Consider the following 25,186-nt stretch of genomic DNA (forward strand, 5'->3'; position numbering starts at 1 on the left):
TAGATTAGTTCAATACTAGACAATGTAAAAAGACGACATGGGGCTTCCCTGGTGGTGCAGTGGTTAAGAATCCGCCTGCCAATGCAGGGGACACAGGTTCGAGCCCTGGTCCAGGAAGATCCCACATGCCAGGGAGCAACTAAGCCCGTGCACCACAACTACTGAGCCTGCGCTCTAGAGCTCCCGAGTCACAACTACTGAGCCCAAGTGCTGCAACTACTGAAGCCCGCACGCCTAGAGCCCATGCTCCGCAACAAGAGAAGCCACCATAATGAGGAGCCCGTGCGCTGCAACAAAGAGTAGCCCCCGCTTGCCGCAACGAAGATCCAACACAGTCAAAAATAAAAATAAATTAAATAAATAAATTTATTAAAAAAATAAAAAGACGACACGGGGGCTTCTCTGGTGGCGCAGTGGTTGAGAATCTGCCTACTAATGCAGGGGACACGGGTTCGAGCCCTGGTCTGGGAAGATCCCACATGCCGCAGAGCAACTAGGCCCGTAAGCCACAACTACTGAGCCTGCGCATCTGGAGCTTGTGCTCCGCAACAAGAGAGGCCGAGACAGTGAGAGGCCCGCGCACCGCGATAAAGAGTGGCCCCCGCTTGCCACAACTAGAGAAAGCCCTGGCACAGAAACGAAGACCCAACACAGCCAAAAATAAATATATAAATAAATAAATAATAAAAATAAAGGAATTCCTTTAAAAAAAAAAAAAAAGACGACATGATGCTAGGGAAATCTTTCATTTTACTAAATTCCATTCACAACCCTTTCCCCCCAAACAACATATCACTTGATTTTGCTCACCTCCTCTCCTGAAAGGTAATATGCTGCAAGTAGGCCTCCAATAAATCGAATGTTGACTTCAAACACAGACACCTCTGAATTCTGTGAAAACATATTGAAAATATTCACATATACATAAAGCTGTAAAGGTTTCAAAATATCTTCAGTCCTTCATATGTTTCTCACAAACATGCTGGGTAGAATGTTTTTTTTCCACTTTCTACGTCTTCGTTTCTCATGAAACTGCAACCTCACCTCCCATTTGTAAATGTTACTGAAACTCCTCTATTGCTGTCAGCACAGCTTCCTAATTGCCATAACCAATGGGCCATTTTCATGTGCCTTACATATTATTGTGAAATTATCAAGATATTTGATGCTATTGACTATTGTCCCTCATGAAAGCCTCTACTTCTTGAATTTTGGAATAGTGTTCTCTCTACTGGTCCCTTTCTGTTCTAATCACTACACTATAACGTCCATTTTTACTTCTATCTCTCCTCATGAATTTTAAATGTTTTTCTAGTATATGTAACTTAATCAATGTTAAAGGAGGTACCAAAAAATAATGGCAAGATGATAGATTTTTCAATTAATAATGTTGAAAAAACTGACTCCTAGGTAAGAATTTAATTTGGATACTCATTTCATATATATATATATGAAATCCAAATGATTTAGAAGTAAATACAGAAGAAAACTGAAATAAAAACTAGAAAAAATGTGACAATATATCTATACTTCCTTGAGAAAGCAGGTACTTTGTAAGCATAAAATCAATAGCATTGATAATAAATGATGATAGAAGGGCTTGAATTTCCCCATAATGAAAATTACCTATAAGAAAAAAAATCATGAACAAAATTAAAAGGCAAACAACAAACAGAAGGAAATTTGCCACAAGTATAGCAGTATTAATAATCCTACCACATAGAGTCTATAGGTTTGTATTAAATATGGATAAAGATATTGCTGAAGAAGATTCTAATGCATGGAAAGAAATTAGAAGTGGCAAAGAAAATAACCAAAGAATCCACAGAATATACAAAATTGACTAAAAGAAAAATAGCACTCATAATTAATTTTTAAATAAAAATTAAAAGGAAATATATATTACCCTGAAGTCTTTCCAACATTCATAGGCAGAAATCATTTGCTAACACAAGCATAATTCTCTAATATAGAATTTTCACAATATGATGTAATTTTTTAATAACATAACTGTTATCCTAACCCATCCTCAAAAGCAAAGGGGTTTATACTACTTTATATATTCCCAATATATAGCATACTGCAGGGTACATAGTAGACATTCACTAAATATAGAGAGGAAGGAAAAGAGAGAGAGAGGGCCTTTCTCCACTCACCAGAACAATAATACCATCTAACCAGTTTCCCTGACTTCATCCTTACCCTCTTCTCAGCACTCTACTTTTTCAGCCCCATATAGTTACAGTGGTGAACCTTTTAAATCTTAAGTTAGCATAGGTTAGTACTCTGTGCAAAACCTTACAATGACTTCTGGTTACACTCAGAGTAAAATGACTTACTAGACCCAACATAATCTGATTCCCCACAACCTCTCTGACATCATCTCCTACCAATGTCCCTCTGACTCACTTTATTATTACCCAACGGGTCCACCTGCTGTTTGAGAACTGTCAAACTCACTTCTGTGTCAGTCTTTATACTTTACCTGCAGATCTCTAAGCAAATTTCACTTAGAAAGTTTTTCTGACCACACAATATAAAATTGTGAAGTAATCCCTCATCACTAATATTCCTTACTCTGTACTATTTCCCCAATTAACACTTATCATCATCTGAATATTATATAATTCTTATTTGTAAAATTCATACCTTCCTTCACAAGAGACAGAAGATAAGTTTCTAGAGGGAGAGAAGGGAAAGACTGAGGGAGAGGCACTATTCACAGGAGTAATGACTGAGAATCTTCCTAAATTGATGAAAACAAAAGTCCTCAGACTGAAAAAACATGAGTCCTTTAAGGAATAGTCTAAATACAGAATGGCAATGGAATTACAGAACAACAAAGCAAAAAAAGAAAATATTAAAACAAGGGGAAAAAAGACAGATTACCTTTTAAATATTAAACTGATAGCATACTTTTCAATAGCATAACAGAAACAGGAAGACAATGGAACTGTATCTTTAAAAGGTTAAGAGAAAATAATCATCAACCTCTAATTCTATACTCAGCTATCATATCTATTAGGAGAAAGCTTGGCTCTCTCATATCCACATGACTTCCCTTGGTTTTCTTCTCAGAAACGTCACCTTCAATATCCAATGGATATAAAATAGCAACCTCTCACCACCGCTTACTCCAATCCTACTTACTCTTCTTTAAGAGTAAGCACTTATCACTATCTGACGTGCTATATTCAATATATCTTGAATATGTATTTACTACTTTTCTCCTCAAACTAGAATAGAAACTAGTATAAACTAGAGATAAGACTCCGTTTTGTTCATTCCTGTATCCATAGATTTAGAACAGTGTCTGTCACAGAGAAGGCACTCAATAAATATATTTATTTATTTATTCATTACTTAATTTGGAAGTTTCAAATACAAGTTGGGACCAACTAGACAACAATTACACATAAGACAAGAGGGAGATGAGCTAAATTAAAGCATTCTAAGATCCTTATGTTTTTCAGAAGAAGGATAGAGAAAATGATTATTTTTAAACTTTGGTAAGTATACCTATTAAAATTTTAAGGGTAACCCCAAAATGAATGGAAATGGAAAGTATAAAGTCAAACTAGTAGAGGGAAAAAGAGACATGAAGTAATTTAATCCAAATAAGATAGACAGAAAATAAAGGCAAATGAGAAGTACAATAATGATATAGGTAGCAAAACAATGATTGAAGATTCAACTCTAAAAATATGTTATACTACATGCAAATATTTCAAGCTTAACAGTTAAAAGACTCCAAGACTGGATAAAAATAACAAAATCTAAATACGCACTATATGTAAAATATATGACAGCTAAAACATATGACACAGAAAGGGTAAAAGTGAAAGAATGGAAAATGACTGTGCTGATTATTAAGCTATTTTTTCTCAGCTTCAAATCATCCTTCTACACTCTACTTCGGTATACTGAAACTAGAACTCTTCAAATGCATCTGGCTTCCTTATAGGCCCTGCTGATGATAGAAGGTTCTACAAAGATAATACAAAGCTGAAGGAAGAAAAAGGAACTTATTCCTTCCAGTCTACTTCTAGTTTCTGACAGTGTCAAACCAGCCGTGGTTCCTCACCCTGGCGGTGGCAGTTGGTTCCAGGTTACGGTTCCCCTGCCACAGACACATTCCCCAAATCAGCCTCCTTGTGCCCTATACAGATACCAAGCCCTAACTAGGTACCCCCTCCTCAGAGGTCTGAGTCCTAGGTCTGAGAAGCCCCTTTTAAGAACTCCTAAGGTATCAAAAACAGAGTCCCAAGCTAGTAAATTTTAATGATCTCAACCTCTCCCCATCGTTCTCACAGTTCCAGGCATGGCAGCCATTTATTGTAGTTACTACCTCTTGTAATACCACAATGTTCTCTTTCTGTCTTTTCAGTGCCCCATTACTTGGTTAACAATTCTAAACACTAAATCCTCTAATTAAAAAAACTGTACCGTTCTGGTTCTTGATTGAGCCAACTGACACAATGATATACCAACAAATTATTAGGCACAATAAAGCTGCCATGTTAACAAACACGAGTATTTGAGATTCACAAATGCCAATCCTCTCCAAATTAATCTATAAATTGAATGCGATCCTCATCAAAATGTCAATACAGTTTTTCCAGAGCTTAAAAGAACAAAGAACTGATAATTGCTAAGATAATTTCCTAGTAGAATAAGATCAGATATCAAGATTCAGATATAGATATTAAGCTTTTCTTATAAAAATAGTTAAGACTATAATAAATATTTAGACTACTAAAATATTGATGTAGGGATAAAGAGAAAAGCCAGTAGAAAAGAATAGACTAATATAACTAACACATGACTAATGTGGCATGTATAAATAGTAGAGGAAATAAATATTCTAGGATCAATAGATAGTTGCCTATTTTAACCTACCCACAAACTCAACTATATAAGGACTAAAGACCTAAATGCAAAAGCAAAACTTTAAAACATTTAGAATTAAATACAGGAATATATCTTCATGACCTTGAAGTACATAATCTCTAAGAGCTACATAACTATACAGGGGGAAAAACCTTGCATTTCTCAATCCCCTTTTACAGTAAGGTGGGGCCACATGAGTTAGATTCACTCAATAATATACAAGCAAAAATGGGGTAACCAACTTCTGAGCAGTCACATATCTCGTCTCTATCTCTTCCTCCTCTATGCAACTGGAAGGTTTATCCACCTTATCTTGAGGAATCATCTTGTACCATGAGGTTGAAGCTTTATACTGAAGTTGACAGAATAATAAGACAAAGGATCCTAGGTCCTTGGTCATCGAGGAGCTACCCAAACCAGCCCTAAACTGTTTATCTTTGTAATTGACTTGCATGAAAGAGAAATAAACATGTATCTTGTTTAAGCTATTTTGTACTAGATTTTCTGTCATTCACAGCCAAACCTAAACTTGACAATAAAAATTGTTCTGAGCTGTGTCCAAAATGCTAAAATAATATAAAAGAAAGTAATCAGTTTTTGTCTAATTAGCATCAGGAAAGGCATCAGAGAAGAAATAATTGTGGATTTAAATCACAATTTGAATGATACAGAGTTTGCCAAAGAGAAAAACACATAAGGAGTGGTTTCTCACTACAGTCAGAAGAACAGCAAAGTAAAAATATCATGAAAGATGAAAATGAATATGACAAAATAGTCCACACATCTTTTAGGTGAAAACTGGTAACAATGAAAATAACTGCTAACATTTACTGAACACTGAATATGTACCAGATTATTTCAAATAATCCTCAAAATATTGCAATAGGATAGCAATTTTATGACAGGTTTAGAAAGAATAAGTAGCACTTACTTATAGATAGGTTTCCCAAGTAGCACTAGAATTGTGGCTGTGCTGGGCTTCAAACCTAAGCAGCACTACTTAACAACTATGCCAAAATGCTGGAAGGATGAGCATGTGCCTAACTATGAAGGCTCTTCAAAACTGTGCCAAATCCACAACACTGTAAATCAGCTACACTTCAATTTAAAAAATAAAATAGATTTTTTAAAAAATGTTTTTAAAAACTGTACCAAATCATTATTTCTTTAAAAAATAATAAAACACTTAATATTTATAAAGTAATTTATGGTTTCCTGATATTTCTAATTCAATGTGCTTTTTTTCCCTAACTCTTGCCTTAACACATGCAACATATTACCTTCAATGATAAGGGTAAGAAAAGGAAAAGGAAAATGGTGAGAAAGGGTGTTTATTTTACACAAAAACTGAACAACTGACAATCGCAAAAGAAGAAGGGGGACTTAGGATTTCCTTAAACTGCTAGTATAACACTCAAAACTACTGTTACAGTGTCTTTTCATAGTCAATGTAATAAATTATGAATTGTATACTCACCACGCTGAAATCAAGGTTGTTTTCGATCCATTTTTGCCCATCTCGGAATTCATCATGAAGTCCCATAATATAAAGGGTATCCAAAGCATCTACTATAGTAGCACCCATTTGTGAACTTCCTATATATGGGGGGGAAAATGTCATTAAAAAGATGCCCTTCATGCAAGGTCTGTTTTAATTTTTTACATTTAAAAAGTAAATCAGGACTTCCCTGGTGGCACAGTGGTTAAGAATCTGCCTGCCAATGCAGGGACATGGGTTCGAGCCCTGGTCCGGGAAGATTCCACATGTCGTGGAGCAACTAAGCCCGTGCACCACAACTACTGAGCCTGCACTCTAGAGTCCATGAGCCACAACTACTGGGCCCGTGTGCCATAACTACTGAAGCCTGTGAGCCTAGAGCCTGTGCTCTGCAACAAGAGAAGCCACAGCAATGAGAAGCCCACACACCACAACCAAGAGTAGCCCCCACTCGCCGCAACTAGAGCAAGCCCACGCGCAGCAACGAAGACCCAATGCAGCTAAAAATAAAAATAAATAAATAAATAAATTTATTTATTTATTTTTAAAAAAAGTAAATCAAAGTAGAAATATAAGGATGAAAAAAAATACCCAGCATGGTTCACTTTTCCATAAGAATAGATAATATACATTGTTTAAAACATTTTCCTAAAGATGACACATTGATAACTAATAGGAAGATAAAGGGAAACTAAAATTATAATTCTCCTTAATTTTCTTCCTGGTCAGAAAATGAGATATCTATCTACTTAATTGAGATAGATTGGGGGGGGGGAAAGAGGATTAATTTAAGAAATGGGGAAGGTGGTTCAAGATGATAAGCTAAGTCATAAGACAACCAGGAACCATGCTCTTTTGGTATAAATTCATAGAAAGGGCAAAAACTATACTTAAAATAATAACGAAAGTGTAACAAGGCTATATAACCGTGGTGGAATATAAACTGTAACAGTCCTTAACAATCAAAAAGCAGGTAGAACATATTTAAAAAGAAGTCATAAAATAAAATGTGAGTAGAGAAAATCAAAATAGTAAGATCTACCCATCTTCAAGAAAGAAATCATCTTGATCTTAAAAGAAAATGTTTCAGGGAGGGAGGAACTAATTCAACAAAGCTAGCCTAACTGATACCAAAACTAGATACTGTAAACACAAGAAAACAGAACAGGCCGATCTTCCTAATGAATAGAACTGCAAAAATCCTGAATAAGATACTAGCAAGACAAATCTAGTAGTGTAGTAAAAGAACAAATAACATGGAGCAGCTGGGTCCTCCCTAACCCCAGGAATGCAACTATTATTTCTACCTTCTGAGAATGAAAATCACCCACACAGCTTATTGTCTACATTAACATGACTTTACTGTTACACTGTTTTCATCAACCTGAGTTTACTCTTCCAGGAAACGCTTGCTCAGAAAGAGAGAAGCTGCAAAATAAGTTATTGTTCATTCCAGGAACTTCGTGAAAGATCCATCAACTCTTTAACAGAAAGTATCAAATGAGGGCTAACACTCCAAAACTCTAAACCTCTTGCCTCTAAATTCTCCACTCACCAATCCGAAACTATTATATCATGATCCTTACCCAATCATAACCAAGCCATAATCAACCATAACTCCCCAACTGAAAGGCCCTTGTTAAACAAGACTTAAAATCTCAATATATATCTCAACTTTGTCCTTCCTCGTCTGACAGGCTTACTATGGCTCTGGTGAGGTAGTGATCTCCCTTACCATGGTAAGCATTAAACTCAGCTTTGTCTTATCAACAAGTTATCTTGGTGATATTTTAGGAGTCAGCATTTGACACTACTTAGGTTCACATTTTCCATTTAGTATTCCTTCTTTTCTTTCCTTTTTAATTCCATTCCTTTTTCTCCTAAATAAACAGTGTTTTCTTGTGATGGTTTAAGGCTATACAAATTTGTTCTTATAATGACTGTCCTCAACCTACATCACATTTTCTTATTCATGTGCTCCTAATAATTTCTTCAACTTATGAAGAAGTATAGCTTCCCACTAATAAAACAAGTACTACACCACACTCTGATAAATCCCTTGGTCTTCCCCCCACTCAGTTCCCTTCATGTTGATATTAACTGGGTTATTACAGACATACTTTCCTTTTGCTTTTCTTGTTCCTCAGCTTTTAATTAAGATAATAAAAATTTTATCAAGCCATTTAGTCACCCATATATCCCTATCTCTTGCGTAATCATTTGAATTAAATATGTACCTCTTTTTTATTTTTGTATTTTGTCCACAATATTTATCATCCTTATTTTAAATCCTTAGGAGTCCCTGTTTTTGTTCTTATTTCAATTTTTATAGGTAGTTATGCTCAGTTCTCTAGTTGTTTATTTAGCTCTGTAAGTGCATGCTCCCCTAAGGTGCTGACTACTCTGAAATGGAAAAAGGCCTGACCCACATATTTATACCAATTCTAGTTTGTTCCACAGGGAGAGGTTTGTGCCACGAGCTAAACAGCACAAAGAAGAAAAAGGCAAAACTGAAATTACTGGCTATCACTGTGAGTGTTTATCTAGACAACTCAAGGTTTCAACTGGAAAAAAGTAAAGGGTCTAAAACTACCCTTGGGTCAAATAAGAATTAAAATATGACACTACAGAATATATAAAACATTAATAAAGATTTATTATGAGAACATAGGAGTCAACTGAACCAGTTCTCTGAGAAAAACTCATAACTTAAAAATTGTATACTATTTAATAAGAACAAATGAAAATGTTCTACTAAGAAAATAAGAAAAAGAATGATAAACTTGAGCAACAAAGTAGAAGAATCAGAAAAGCTAAAGAAATCAATGAATTAGGAATAAAGAAAACTGTCAAAATAATAAATTCAAGAGATGGTTCTATGAAAAGAACTATACAATAAATCTAGGACCAACTGATTTTTTAAAAGTAGTCATGTGAATATAAAAACACAAAAAAAGGAATTGAGAGTATATTAAAAGGCAGATACAAAGGAAATTAAGAAAACTATTTTTTTAAAAGCCTAATTTAGCCATATCTTCCCAATAAATTTGAAAATGAGTGGAATTGACAATTTTCTAAGAAAATAGGTATTATTTTGACTTATGAAAACGGAAATAGAAAATCTAGATAAGCAGACCAAGAAACAGGAAATTGAGAAATTTTCAAAGAGCTACGCACTATAAAAGTATCACACTCTAGAAGTTTCATAGAATAAATTCTACTTTAATTTTAAGGATGATAACTCCGACATAAATTTTGATAGAACATAGGAAAAGAAAGCTTAAAATTCAACTTACGAATTCTGCATACCATTGATGCAAAAATATAACTTAGTAAGAAAAATAAAACTATTATCTGATCTCACTCATGAGCATCCTGGAAATATTTAGGAATGGACTTGCTGGGGGGTAAAGTAAGTTTGTGTTTAACTTTATGAGAGACTGACAAACTGCTCTCCATAGTGTGCCACTGTATACTCCCAGCAGCAATGTATGAGAGGTCTAGTTGTTCCATCATCCTTCTCAGTATTTGACATTGTTGGTCTTTTTAATTTTATTCATTCTACTGGGTATGTAGGATTTTGCATTGTGGTTTGAATTTTAATTTCCCTGGTGACTGATGTGCTTATTGGCTATTCATTTACCTTCTTTGGTGAATTACTAGTAAATCATTTATATATTCTGAATACATCCTTATACATGTATCACAAATATCTTCTCCAATTCTGGGGCTTGCTTTTTCATTTCCTTAATGTCTTTTGGAAAGCAGAAATTTTTTATTTTCATGAAGTCCAATTTATCAATTTTTTTTTCCTTAATGGTTTATTCCTTTTGTATTCTAAAAACTCTTTGCTCACCTCAAGGTCACAAATATTTTCTCAAATATTTTTTACTGGAAGTTTTACACTTTCAGTTTTTATGTTTAGATCTATGATTCATTTCAAGTTCATTTTTGTATACAATGTTGAAGAGTCAAGGTTTTTATTTTTCTACATGAATATATAACTGACCCAACACCACTTATTGGAAAGACTTACCTATAACCCACTGAAAGCACCCTTGTTGAAAATCAATTAAAAATGTATGTGCAGTTCTATTTCTATTCTTTTTCAGTGATCTCTATGTCTATCTTTATGCTAAAACCATACTGTCCTCATTACCAAAGCTTTACAGTAAATCTTAGAATCAAGTAGTGTAAATCCTTCAACTTTGTTCTTTTTTAAAAATTATTTTGATAATTGTACATGCTTTGTGTTTTCATACAGATTTTAGAATCAGCCTATCAATTTATGTGGAAAGGTCATTTTTACTTAGATTGCTTTAAATCTAAATATGGATTTCAAGAGAACTAACATCTCAACGATACCGAGTATTCCAATTCATAAAGGCATCTCTCTCATTTAAGTCCTTTTAAATTTCTTTAAATAATCACAGTTTTCAGTGTATAGACTTTGCACATAGTTTGTTAAATTCATCCACATATACTTCACATTTTTATGCTACTGCAAATGATATTATTTTAAAATTGTACTTACAACTGTTTATTGCTAGCATCTAGAAATATAATTTATTTTGTATATCAAACTTGTATCATATGGCCTCATTACTAAATTAGTTTTCATTCTAGTACTTTTTTATTGTTGTTTGGTAGATTCCCTAGAATTTTCTTGTGTGTGTGGGTGGGTGGGTGTGTTTTAATACTCTTTATCAGGCTAAAAAAGTTCCCTTCCAGTCCAAGTTTGCTGAGAGTTTTTATTATGGATGGATATTGAGTGTTGTTAAATGCTTTTTCAGCATCTACTGAGATGCTCATAACATTTTCCTCTTTTAGTCCCTTAATATCTTCAACTATATTGACTAATTTCCAAATGTTAAACCAACCACACATTCCTCAGATAAACCCCACTTGGTCATGACGTATTATTCTTTTTACATATTGCTGAATTAGATTTACTAAGATAAATCTAATTTGGTCAAAGATTTTTGTGTCCACGTTCATGAGGAACATTGGTCGATAGTTCCCTTTTATTGTAATATCGTTGTCTGGTTTTGATATTAGGGCTTTGGTGGTCCTATCAAGGAGATATAATTATCCTAAATGTGTAAGCACCTAACAAGAGTACCTCAAAATATATAAAGCAAAAGCTAACAGAATTGAAAGGAGTAAGAAAGAAATCCAATATTAGAGTTGGGAACTTCAACATCTCTCTCTCAGTAACTGACACAACTACTAGATGAAAATCAGCAAGAACAGAAGAAGCCTGAACAACCCCATAAACCAATGAGATCTAACTGACATTAACAGAACATTCTACACCCAGTAACAGTCACTACACATATAAACATTCTTTTCAAGCACCAATGGAACATTCACCAAGACAGGCCATATTCTGGGTCAAAAAGTAAATCTTAAATAATTCAGAAGAATTGTAATTGCACAAAGTATATTCTCTGACCATAATGGAACTAAATTAGAAATCAATCACAGAAAAAGAAAAATCTCTAAGCATTTAGCAATTAAACAACTTACTCAAGGGAAGTTTTCAAACATACTGAATTGAATAAAAATGAAAACACAACATATCAGAATCTTTCAGATGCAGCTAAAGCACCACTTAGCAAAAAATTTATGGCACTAAATGTTTACACTGGAAAAGGGGATCATGAACCTATAATCTAGGCTTCTATTTCAAGAAACTAGAAAAGCAAGAACAAAAGCAACCCAAATCATGCAGAAGAGTGGAAATAACAAAGAGCAGAAATCAAAGAATTGAAAACATAAAGAAAATATAAAGAAGATCAATGAAACCAAAAGCTGCTTCTTTGAAAATATCAATAAAATTGATAAACTTCTAGCAGGACAAAGAAAAAATAACATAAATTACCAATATTAGCAATGAAAGAGTTATAACTACAGCTGCCACAGATATTCAAAAGGTAACAAGATAATACTCCAAACAACTCTATGCACACAAAATCAATAGCTTAGATGAAATAGACCAGTTCCTCAAAATCATCAACTACCAAAACTAACCCAAGGTGAAACAGATAAACCGAATGGCCCTTATAGAGGATGTGAAATAAACTGAAGTTGTAGCTTAAAAACCTCCCAGAAAAAAAAGCTCCAGATGCAGATGGTTTCACTGGCAAATTATATCAAAAACTTGAGAAAAATGTAAAACCAACAGTACACAATCTTTTCCAGAAAAATGAAGAGCAGAGAACACTTCCAAACTCATTTTATTAGGTCAATATTACACTGATACTGAAACAAGACAACGATAGTTCAAGAAAAATACAAAACAATATCCTTCCCAAAATATGAATGCAAAATCCTCAACAAAATGTTAGAAATCATTAGCAAGTAATAAATATCAAGAAGAATTTATACATACACACATACACTGAAAATAAAAGGTGCACTTCAAAAAGCATTGTAAGATCAAGTAACATTCTGTTCCAAATCAAAATTCTTTGAAATGCAAAAAGATCTATTCCTAACAAAAATCTTTCAATTCTCCAGGATATCTAAGTAAAAATAATTCATTGTGACTATTAATCACTGCTGGAAAAATTATTATCAGTGATAACTTATGTCCATCAACATTTTCCTCTTCCCACTCACAAGCTCCAGGGCTGAGCCCTAACTAGGCAAAACCAAAGGAAGCTATCCCAACCCTCTGGGTATAGCTTTTGGGTCAAGGCTGGACACAAGACCCAGATAAACAAGAAACAAGGTGGTTTCTGAGAAAACCAAGTGCTCTTCTCTACAGTGTTCTCTTTTCTATAGATGTGTTAGTAGGAAGATATGAAGCTTCAAGTTGCTGCAGCCATCCCTCTATGAAGCCAGCCTGAAGATACAAACACAAAGAGGAAAATAGAGGAAAGAGATAAAGAAAAAAGCTTAGCTGGTATCAGATCTACTCTAGAACATCATTGAGCCGATTAAATTTCTTTTTTAGTTTAAGCCATTTTGAAATGGATCTTCTGTTATCTGTACATAAAGAATCCTCTGATGCCAAGGACAAACTAGACAAAAGTCAGAGGAATATGATTTCAGTTACCATATAAAAGAATGTTTTAATAATCAAGGCTAAGAGACAGGAAATGGACACATTTTAAATTGTTTTCCTAATAATCTAGAATATTGTAAGAGTTCAATACCTGCCTATATGTTCCTATAGTAATAGACTAGACTTTTAAAGTCCCTCCCAACTCTTAAGATTCTGATTCTGTAAAGGCATACTGAATTTGGGAGGTCAAATGAGACACTCAGGACTATGACTCCTCCCTTAGACTTCTTCTATGTAAATAAAAAGGTTAAAAACAGATTTTTTTTAAAAAAATCTCAAATCATACTCACCAGCAAGAATATGAGATGCAGAAAAGGAACAGAGCAAGTAGGAAACAGAGTCAAACTCTTTTTTATTAATCCTTTAATAAACTAACTACATGTCTAAAAATATAAGACAAAATAAACAATAAAGGATCCATTCCCACTTAGCTTATTTGGCTGGGAAAAAAAATGTAACCACTCAAAAATTTTTCTAAAAGTATAAGCAACTAATTTTGACTACTGAAAATAATACACATTGCATTTTCACTTTTCTACCATTTCACTGTAATTTTGTCATAATGGATTTTTCCCATGTGCTGGTATAAATTTTTTTCTATCTTTAAAGTTTACTGAAGCAGAATAAAATATCAATTAGAAGCATGAACCTTAGCACTAAGCTGCCTGTAATCAAATTCTGGCTACATTATTTACTAGCTGTGCAACCTTGAATAAGTTAGTTAACCCTAACCGTGCTTCAGTTTCCTGAACAATAATAATAGTACCTGTCTCATAGTGCACATAAATCACTTACATCAGTCCTTGGCATATAGCACGTTTATTAGTCTGCTCAGGCTGCCATAACAAAACACCATCCACTAGGACGCTTAAACAACAAAAATTTATTTTCTCACAGTGCTGGAGGTTTGAAGACCAAGATCAAGCTTCCAGTTTTTAGAGGAGCGCCTTCCTCTTGGCTTGCAGATGCCCACCTTCTCACTATATCATACCCACACGGCCTTTCCTTGGTGCATGTGCAGGGGGAGAGAGAGCTTGGGTGTTTCTTCCTCTTCTTTTAAGGGTACCAGCCCTATCTGATTAGGGCCCCTCATTCAATCTTAATTACCTCTTAAAGGCTCTATCTCCAAATACAGTCACATTGGAAGGTAGAGCTTCAACATGTGAATTGATGGGGGACAAGACTCAGTCTACCACAATATGCATTATATAAATACTACTGATGTTGCTACTAATAACGTGTATGTGACTATTGTTCTAAAGGAAAATACAGTTTATTCACAAACCCAATCACAGAGTCTCTAAAGCAAATAACTGACCTGATGACTCAATAAAAAGGTACAACTTTTTATTGGAAAATACTTAATTGCTACTCATTACAAGACGATCCCTCAGAAATGGCGGACCAAAACTGACAAAATATTGCTTCTGCTCTTTTAATGAGTTAAAAGGCTCATTTTGTAAAGTCACCCTTTCCATCTCTAAGCTCCTTTAATTTCTATGACCTCACAAATAACTTTGTTTACCCAGTAAATCAACTTAATGATCCTAATGAGCAGCTGACAATAACTCACCTGACAATAATCTGAAGCTGCCACTGCCCTGGTCATCATTTAACAACCTAACTAAACAGTGGTCTACAAAGGTCACTTTTGAAGAAGTCTGACAAAAGTACCACGAATTAAAACCACCTTTCCTAAAAAAATAAATGCTATTATTTTTAAAAAGAAAAACATTAAGTCAAAACTTACCCATTAGGATTTTAACAGAATCACATTCATTTAAGAAACATTCCTTTTGCTCCCTAAAAGAAATTATTTATATTGACTTATACGGAATAAAATTTTAAGACGTTATCGGGGTTTAAATTCAGCAAATAGTCTTTCCTTACACAGTTACTGCAATGATTAAATAAAATAAATGTATATTATTTACCTACTACCTTGCCTAGGACCAGTATCTATCTGATAAGTGTTACTACATTAGATGTTCTGAGAAATAAGGTTTAAAAAACCAAGCAGAAAATTAACATCCAACTCATGTTTGATACATGTTCATATTCCAATTGTTTAAAAGGGCTCAGAGTTTACCACTGAGTTTAATATAAAGGGATGGTTACTTGCAGAGAGGGTCTAATTTTAATTAATCACTAAATATAATGACTTTTAGTACACTAATGTCTCATTGTGGCATCCACAAAGCAACAGGAACTCTTCAGATCACTCTATAACCTCTGCTGAAGAAATAAACTGTTTCATTAAATGATACCCACTAAATTAAATGTCATATATGAGATCTCTGGTGTCTTTGATTACCTAAAGGAAAATTTTTTTCCATTATTCCTCCATCCCAACATCTCTCAGACCCAGGAGAAATGATTTTTCAGTCATTTTCTTTTTTTGACAGAAAACAATCAAGTATCAAACAAATTGTAAGAGAAATCATAGTGCTAGAAAAATTCTTTCAGAGTCACAATTTAAAAATAATGTTATTTGGATTACTGTGGTATTGCATTACAATTAGTAAAGATGATTGCACTGCATATGACTAACGTATGTGCTTTCTGCCCCATTAATATTTTCTTGCTTTCACCTGTTATTTAAAAGATATCTATCACGCCAAGAAGCATCTAAAAGAGGGGAAAGAAGTGAAGACTATAAAGAACAACTTGGTAATTCTCAAGACTTATCCTTGAATTAAGTAAAAGTTGTTAAGTAAGTTAACTTACTCTTTTAAACTGATAAGTTTAACAAGTGAACTGAACTCAAGAAAGGTAGAAAGAGCAAATTCAAGTTAAACAAAGCTCTTCCCCAGGGACTTCCCTGGTGGCGCAGTGGTTAAGAATCCGCCTGCCAATGCAGGGGACACAGGTTCAATCCCTGGTCCAGGAAGATCCCACATGCCACAGAGCAACTAAGCCTGTGTGCCACAACTACTGAGCCTGAGCTCTAGAGCCCACAAGCCGTAACTACCAAGCCCACACACCACAACTATTGAAGCCCACACACCCTAGAGCCTGTGTGCCACAACTACTGAGCCTGCATGCTTCAACTACTGAAGCCCACACGCCTAGAGCCCGTGCTCCACAACAAGAGAAGCCCGCACACTGCAACAAAGAGTAGCCCCTGCTCGCCACAACTAGAGAAAGCCTGTGCACAGCAAAGAAGACCCAACACAGCCAAAAAAAAAACCTCTTCCCCAGACCTCCATCCAGACACACATAATGTTAATTTTTCCCTTGGAACTGTGAATGTACAATATAATTCACTCAATTTACCGAATGAGTCACCTTGGGCATGTTACTTTTTTTTTTTTTTTTTAAACATACATAGATAGCACTACTGGAATTTCCCATCCTTTTTCTCCTCCTCTAAAATATCAAGTATCAGAATTGGTATTCCGTTGAAGATAAAAAATTACAAATAGGTACCTACCTTCCTTAAAGTAAAACAATGCAGAAAAAGCTTCAAAATACTCAAATAAATGACTAAAACCTCTGTATGTAAATAGAAAATCTATCACATCTGTGTTTTCAAAAGCAACTATAACTAAGTCTTGACTGAAACTTGCCAAAAAATACATGTTGCTTCAAATTATAGTTCCGCAGAAATACAACAGTTCCCCCTTATCCACAGGGGATTCATCTCAAGACCCCCAGTGGATGCTTGAAAGCCTGGATAGTACCAAACTCTACATATACTATGTTTTTTCTCCTATACACACACACGTATGATAAAGTTTAATTTATAAATGAGGCACAGTATGAGATTAACAACAGTAACTAATAAAAAAACAGAACAATTGTAATAATTTACTGTAATAAAAGTTATGTGAATGTGGTCTCTTTCTCTCTCTCTTCCTTAAAAGATCTTATTGTACAAATTTAATGCCTTTTCCATCTTAACTAAGCACTTACTGCACTGTGGCCATAACTTGTACAGGTTAAGGTATAACAGCAAAATTAGCACAGTATTTCCTTCCTCACAATTTCACAAATACAACATTCGTGCTTACCTTAGATCCATCAGCATATGATTTTTTTTTCTTTCCCTATTAAGTCAAGAACTTTCATCTTTTCACTTAAAGCAGCGGTTCCCAACCTTTTTAGCACCAGGGACCAGTTTCATGGAAGACAATTTTTCCACGGGGAGCAGGGGGTGAGGGGGGATGGTTCAGGCGGTAATGTGAGCGATGGGGAGCAGCAGATGAAGCTTCACTCGCTTGCCCACCGCTCACTCCTGCTGTGCGGCCTGGTCCATAATGGGCCACAGACCAGTACTGGTATTCAGCCCAGGGGTTGGGGACACCTGACTTAAAGGAAGCACTTACAGGTTCTCTTTAGCAAATCCAAATTGCTGGCATCACTACTCTTGTGCTTTGGGGCTATTATTAAGTAAAATAAGGGTCACCTGAACACAAGCACTGCAATAACTCCACAGTTGATCTCATAATCCACATGGCTAGTAAGTGACTAACAAGCAGGACAAAGGGATGGTTCACACCCCAGGCTGGAGGGAGCAGGACAGTGCAAGATTCATCACGCTACTTAGAAAGACACACGATTTAAAATTTATGAATTATTTCTGAAATTTTCCATTTAATATTTTCAGACCAAGGTTTACTATAGGTAACTGACTACTGCAGAGGGAAAACAAAACCTTAGATAAGAGGGGACTACTGCACTCAGGTTTTAGAAAGTACCTAAAAAGTTAGGTCCTACTTTTAAAATGAAGGTAGAAAATGAAAACAGTAATTAGAAAAAGTAAACCTGAGAGCAACAGCCAGCTCTACCCACCACCAGTCCCTCCCATCAGGAAACTTGCACAATCCTCTTAGATAGCCTCATCAACCAGAGGGCAGACAGCAGAAGCAAGAAGAACTACAATCCTGCAGCCTGTGAAACTAAAACCACATTCACAGAAAGATAGACAAGATGAAAAGGCAGATGGGTATGTACCAGATGAAGGAACAAGATGAAGCCCCAGAAAAACAACTAAATGAAGTGGAGATAGGCAACCTTCCAGAAAAAGAATTCAGAATAATGATAGTGAAGATGGTCCAGGACCTCGGAAAAAGAATGGAGGCAAAGATCGAGAAGATGCAAGAAATGTTTAACAAAGACCGAGAAGAATTAAAGAACAAACAAACAGAGATAAACAATATAGTAACTGAAATGAAAAATACACTAGAAGGAATCAATAGCAGAATAACTGAGGCAGAAGAATGGATAAGTGACCTGGAAGACAGAATGGGGGAATTCACAGCTGTGGAACAGAATAAAGAAAAAAGAATGAAAAGAAATGAAGACAGCCTAAGAGACCTCTGGGACAACATTAACACAACAACGTTAGCATTATAGGGGTCCCAGAAGGAGAAGAGAGAGAGAAAGGAGCCGAGAAAATATTTGAAGGGATTATAGTTGGAAACTTCCCTAACATGGGAAAGGAAATAGCCACCCAAGTACAGGAAGTGCAGCGAGTCCCATACAGGATAAACCCAAGGAGAAACACGCCGAGACACATAGTAATCAAATTGACAAAAATTAAACACAAAGAAAAATTATTTAAAGCAGCAAGGGAAAAACAAAAAATAACATACAAGGGAACCCCGATAAGGTCAACAGCTGATTTCTCGGCAGAAACTCTACAAGCCAGAAGGGAATGGCAGGACATATTTAAAGTGATGAAAGGGAAGAACCTACAACCAAGATTACTCTACCCGGCAAGGATCTCATTCAGATTCGATGGAGAAATCAAAAGCTTTACAGACAAGCAAAAGCTAAGAGAATTCAGCACCACCAAACCAGCTCTACAACAAATGCTAAAGGAACTTCTCTAGGCAGGAAACAGAAGAGAAGGAAAGACCTACAATAACAAACCCAAAACAATTAAGGAACATACATAGGAACATAGGAACATACATATTGATAATTACCTTAAACGTGAATGCATTAAATGCTCCAACCAAAAGACACAGACTCACTGAATGGATACAAAAACAAGACCCATATATATGCTGTCTATAAGAGACCCACTTCAGACCTAGGGACGCATACAGACTGAAAGTGAAGGGATGGAAAAAGATATTCTATGCAAATGGAAATCAAAAGAAAGCTGGAGTAGCAATACTCATATCAGATAAAATAGACTTTAAAACAAAGAACGTTACAAGAGAGAAGGAAGGACGCTACATAATGATCAAGGGATCAATCCAAGAAGAAGATATAACAATTATAAATATATATGCACCCAACATAGGAACACCTCAATACCTAAGGCAACTGCTAACAGCTATAAAAGAGGAAATTGACAGTAACACAATAATAGTGGGGGACTTTAAAACCTCACTTACACCAATGGACAGATCATCCAAACAGAAAATTAATAAGGAAACACAAGCTTTAAATTACACAATAGACGAGGTAGATTTAATTGATATTTATAGGACATTCCATCCAAAAACAGCAGATTACACTTTCTTCTCAAGTGCACACGGAACCTTCCCCAAGATATATCACATCTTCGGTCACAAATCAAGGCTCAGTAAATTTAAGAAAATTCAAATCATATCAAGCATCTTTTCTGACCACAATGTTATGAGATTAGAAATCAATTACAGGGAAAAAAACGTAAAAAACACAAACACATGGAGGCTAAACAATACGTTACTAAATAAGCAAGAGATCACTGAAGAAATCAAACAGAAAATCAAAAACTACCTACAGACAAATGACAATGAAAACAAGATGATCCAAAACTGATGGGATGCAGCAAAAGCTGTTCTAAGAGGGAAGTTTACAGCAATACAAGCCTACCTCAAGAAACAAGAAAAATCTCAAATAAACTATCTAACCTTACACCTAAAGGAACTGGAGAAAGAAGAACAAACAAAACCCAAAGTTAGCAGAAGGAAAGAAATCATAAAGATCAGAGCAGAAATAAATGAAATAGAAACAAAGAAAACAATAGCAAAGATCAATGAAACTAAAAGCTGGTTCTCTGAGAAGATAAACAAAATTGAAAAACCATTAGCCAGACTCATCAAGAAAAAGAGGGAGAGGACTCAAATCAATAAAACTAGAAATGAAAAAGGAGAAGTTAAACAGAGACTGCAGAAATACAAAGCATCCTAAGAGACTACTACATGGAACTCTGTGTCAGTAAAATGGACAACCTGGAAGAAATGGACAAATTCTTAGAAAGGTATTACCTTCCAAGACTGAACCAGGAAGAAATAGAAAATATGAACAGACCAATTACAAGTAATGAAATTGAAACTGTGATTAAAAATCTTCCAACAGGGCTTCCCTGGTGGCGCAGTGGTTGGGAATCCGCCTGCCAATGCAGGGAACACGGGTTCGTGCCCCGGTCCGGGAGGATCCCACATGCCGCGGAGCGGCTGGGCCTGTGCGCCACAGCTACTGAGCCTGCGCGTCTGGAGCCTGTGCTCCGCAACGGGAGAGGCCGCGACAGTGAGAGGCCCGCGCACCGCGATGAAGAGTGGCCCCCGCTTGCCGCAACTAGAGAAGGCCCTCGCGCAGAAACGAAGACCCAACACAGCCAAAAATAAATAAATAAATAAATTTAAAAAAAAAAAAAAAAAAAAAATCTTCCAACAAACAAAAGTCCGGGACCAGATGGCTTCACAGTGAATTCTATCAAACATTTAGAGAAGAGCTAACACCCATCCTTCTCAAACTTTTCCAAAAAATAGCAGAGGAACGAACACTCCCAAACTCATTCTATGAGGCCACCATCACCCTGATACCAAAACCAGACAAAGATACTACAAAAAAAGAAAATTACAGACCAATATCACTGATGAACATAGATGCAAAAACCCTCTACAAAATACTAGTAAACAGAATCCAACAACACATTAAAAGGATCATACACCATGATCAAGTGAAATTTATCCCAGGGATACAAGGATTCTTCAATGTATGCAAATCAATCAATGTGACACACCATATTAACAAACTGAAGAGGAAAAACCATATGATCATCTGAATAGATGCAGAAAAAGCTTTTGACAAAATTCAACACCCATTTATGATAAAAACTCTCCCGAAAGTGGGCATAGAGGGAACCTACCTCAACATAATAAAGGCCATGTATGACAAAACCACAGCAAATATCATTCTCAATGGTGAAAAACTGAAAGCATTTCCTCTAAGATCAGGAACAAGACAGGATGTCCTGTCTCGCCACTATTATTCAACATAGTTTGGGAAGTCCTACCCACAGCGATCAGAGAAGAAAAAGGAATAAAAGGAATACAATTGGAAAAGAAGAAGTAAAACTGTCACTATTTGCAGATGACATGACAAATCAGAAAAGAAGAAGTAAAACTGTCACTGTTTGAAGAGAATCCTAAAGATGCCACCTGAAAACTACTAGAGCTAATCAATGAATTTGGTAAAGTTGCAGGATACAAAATTAATGTACAGAAATCTCTTGCATTTGTATACACTAATGATGAAAAATCTGAAAGAGAAATTAAGGAAACGCTCCCATTTACAATTACAACAAAAGGAATAAAATACCTAGGAATAAACCTACCTAGGGAGACAAAAGACCGGTATGCAGAAAACTATAAGACACTGATGAAAGAAATTAAAGATGAAACAAACAGATACAGAGGTATACCATGTTCTTGGATTGGAAGAATCAATATTGTGAAAATGACTATACTACCCAAAGCAATCTACAGATTCAATTCAATCCCTATCAAATTACCAATGGCATTTTTTTACAGAACTAGAACAAAAAATCTTAAAATTTGTATGGAGACACAAAAGACCCCGAATAGCCAAAGCAGTCTTGAGGGAAAACAATGGAGCTGGAGGAATCAGGCTCCTGGACTTCAGACTATACTACAAAGCTACAGTAATCAAGACAATATGGTACTGGCACAAAAACAGAAATAGAGATCAATGGAACAGGATAGAAAGCTCAGAGATAAACCCACGCACCTATGGTCAACTAATCTGTGACAAAGGAGGCAAGGCTATACAATGGAGAAAAGACAGTCTCCTCAATAAGTGGTGCTGGGAAAACTGGACAGCTACATGTAAAAGAATGAAATTAGAACACTCCCTAACACCATACACAAAAATAAACTCAAAATGGATTCAACACCTAAATGTAAGACCGGACACTATAAAACTCTTCGAGGAAAACACAGGAAGAACACTCTTTGAAAATCACAGCAAGATCTTTTTTGATCCACCTCCTAGAGTAATGGAAATAAAAATAAAAATAAACAAATGGGACCTAATGAAACTTCAAAGCTTTTGCACAGCAAAGGAAACTACAAACAAGATGAAAAGACAACCCTCAGAATGGGAGAAAATATTTGCAAATGAATCAATGGACAAAGGATTAATCTCCAAAATATATAAACAGCTCATGCAGCTCAATATTTAAAAAACAAACAACCCAATCAAAAAATGGGCAGAAGACCTAAATAAACATTTCTCCAAAGAAGACATGCAGATGGCCAAGAAGCACATGAAAAGCTGCTCAACATCACTAATTATTAGAGAAATGCAAATCAAAACTACAATGAGGTATCACCTCACACCAGTTAGAATGGCCATCATCAGAAAATCTACAAACAACAAATGCTGGAGAGGGTGTGGAGAAAAGGGAGCCCTCTTGAACTGTTGGCGGGAATGTAAATTGATACAGTCACTACGGAGAACAGTATGCAGGTTCCTTAAAAAACTAAAAATAGAATTACCATATGACCCAGCAATCCCACTACTGGGCATATACCCAGAGAATACCATAATTCAAAAAGACACGTGCACCCCAATGTTCATTGCAGCACTATTTACAACAGCTAGGACATGGAAGCAACCTAAATGCCCATTGACAGACGAATGGATAAAGAAGATGTGGTACATATATAGAATGGAATATTACTCAGGCATAAAAAGGAATGAAATTGGGTCATTTGTAGAGACATGGATAGATCTAGAGACTGCCATACAGAGTGAAGTAAGTCAGAAAGAGAAAAACAAATACCGTATACTAACGCATATATGCGGAACCTAGAAAAATGGTACAGATGAACTGGTTTGCAGGCCAGAAATTGAGACACAGATGTAGAGAAAAAACATATGGACAACAAGGGGCGAAAGTGGCAGGGGGGCTGGGGGGTGGTGGTGGTGTGATGAATTGGGAGATTGGGATTGACATATATACACTGATGTGTATAAAATGGGTAACTAATGAGAACCTGCTGTATAAAAAAATAAATAAAATAAAATTCAAAAAAAAAAAAAGAAAAAGTAAACTTACCAAATATATTAGTGGAGTGTCCTTTCCTTGCAATAGGTCTCAGTTCATTATGTCCCCATCCATATATCCTGTAATTATCCCATGCATGTTTCATCATCTGAGAAAGGAAAAATTATAACCCATCAATTTATATTTTTCACAGACTGTTATCTTTATATGTCACATAATTTAGAGATTCTATTACTATATCCTTACACATTCTCCCGTATCTCCTACTTTAGTATATTATTCTATTAACACCTGTATCAGTGTGAAAACACACATAACCATGTTTACCTTTAGTCTACACAACAGAACAAAAAATGAGGTGTAATACAAAAACTGTTTTTATTGGTGAGAAAGGTGTCTATTTGGCATTCTTTCCTTTTAGGAACTGCCAATCCTTTTGGAAACGGCTCTCCTTCCCTCACTGTGATTATGACAAAGCTGTCAAAAAGCAGCTCTGATTCCACAACCAATTAACACAGCCTGGCTAGAGTATCCATAACCTTTAGACCAAAGATCAGCAAACTCTTCCTATAAAGTAAATATTTTAGGCTTTGCAGTCCATAAGTATGTATAGCAACTACTAAACTCGGCTGTTGCAGCATAAAAGCAGCCCTGACAATACATAAACAAATGGGCATGACTGGGTTCCAATTTAACTGTATTTTTAAAAAATAAAAGCAGCCCTAGACAATACATAAACAAATGGGCATGACTGGGTTCCAATTAAACTGTATTTTTTAAAAATAGGTAGTAGTCCGAATTTGGCCAGCAGGTTGTAGTTTGCCAACCCCTGACCTACACAAAGTGATTGAGTACATGTGACTCAAATAAAGGCTATCAAGTCCTTTCATACATATTGTTATAGACACCAGCAGACAGAGGGACTCTCATTTTGCAATCTCAAGATCTATGTAGTATATAATCCTGGAGCTGATGGGGTCTAACTCTCTCCCAACATGTAGAAACTAAATAACAAAAGAAAACAGAAAAAGACATGCATATTATTGACAATAACATCTACAGACTTGGATTCAGCCAAACTTGAAGCTCTACTTTAGAGCCCCTAAGCTAAAAAATATTTTTATATCAATTAGTTTGAACTGAGTTTCTTAACAAGCCAGGGAGTACTAAGCTACACAATAGCAGAGTATTTAATTATATATTAGTTGAATTATGTAATAGTAGCCTGTGGTATATCAAATATAATATTCATTAAAAAATTTATCAACTTGTTTTTTGCAGCCAGCATTACTCAGACACCAAAGCTAAGCAAAGACATTACAAGGGAATTAAAAACCAATATATCTCAAAAGCACAGATGCAAAATTCCTTAACAATTCCTTAACAAAATGTAACAATATATAAAGAGGATACTACACAATGACCAAGAGCAGTTTAACCCAGGAATATAAGTCTAATTTAACATTCAAAA

The 25,186-nt window shown here is 35.5% G+C and overlaps 1 protein-coding gene across 5 annotated transcripts in view; it reads right to left on the reverse strand.

Annotated features, from left to right (window-relative positions):
- Positions 1–25,186, reverse strand: part of MAN1A2 (mannosidase alpha class 1A member 2) — a 182,467-nt gene that overhangs the window by 95,780 nt on the left and 61,501 nt on the right. For 4 of the 5 annotated variants that reach the window (XM_082458798.1, XM_082458797.1, XM_082458796.1 and 1 more), the window contains exons 3-5: positions 23,767–23,863; positions 6,368–6,486; positions 811–891 (exon numbers count right to left, since the gene is read on the reverse strand). In XM_082458798.1, the coding sequence (XP_082314924.1) occupies positions 811–891; positions 6,368–6,486; positions 23,767–23,863 (297 nt within the window). The remainder of the gene's footprint in view (positions 1–810; positions 892–6,367; positions 6,487–23,766; positions 23,864–25,186) is intronic. The other variant, XM_082458799.1, reaches the window with a different exon arrangement.

Source organism: Balaenoptera physalus (assembly GCF_965194825.1).
Source record: "Balaenoptera physalus genome assembly, chromosome: 1".
NCBI classification, from domain to species: Eukaryota; Metazoa; Chordata; class Mammalia; order Artiodactyla; family Balaenopteridae; genus Balaenoptera; species Balaenoptera physalus.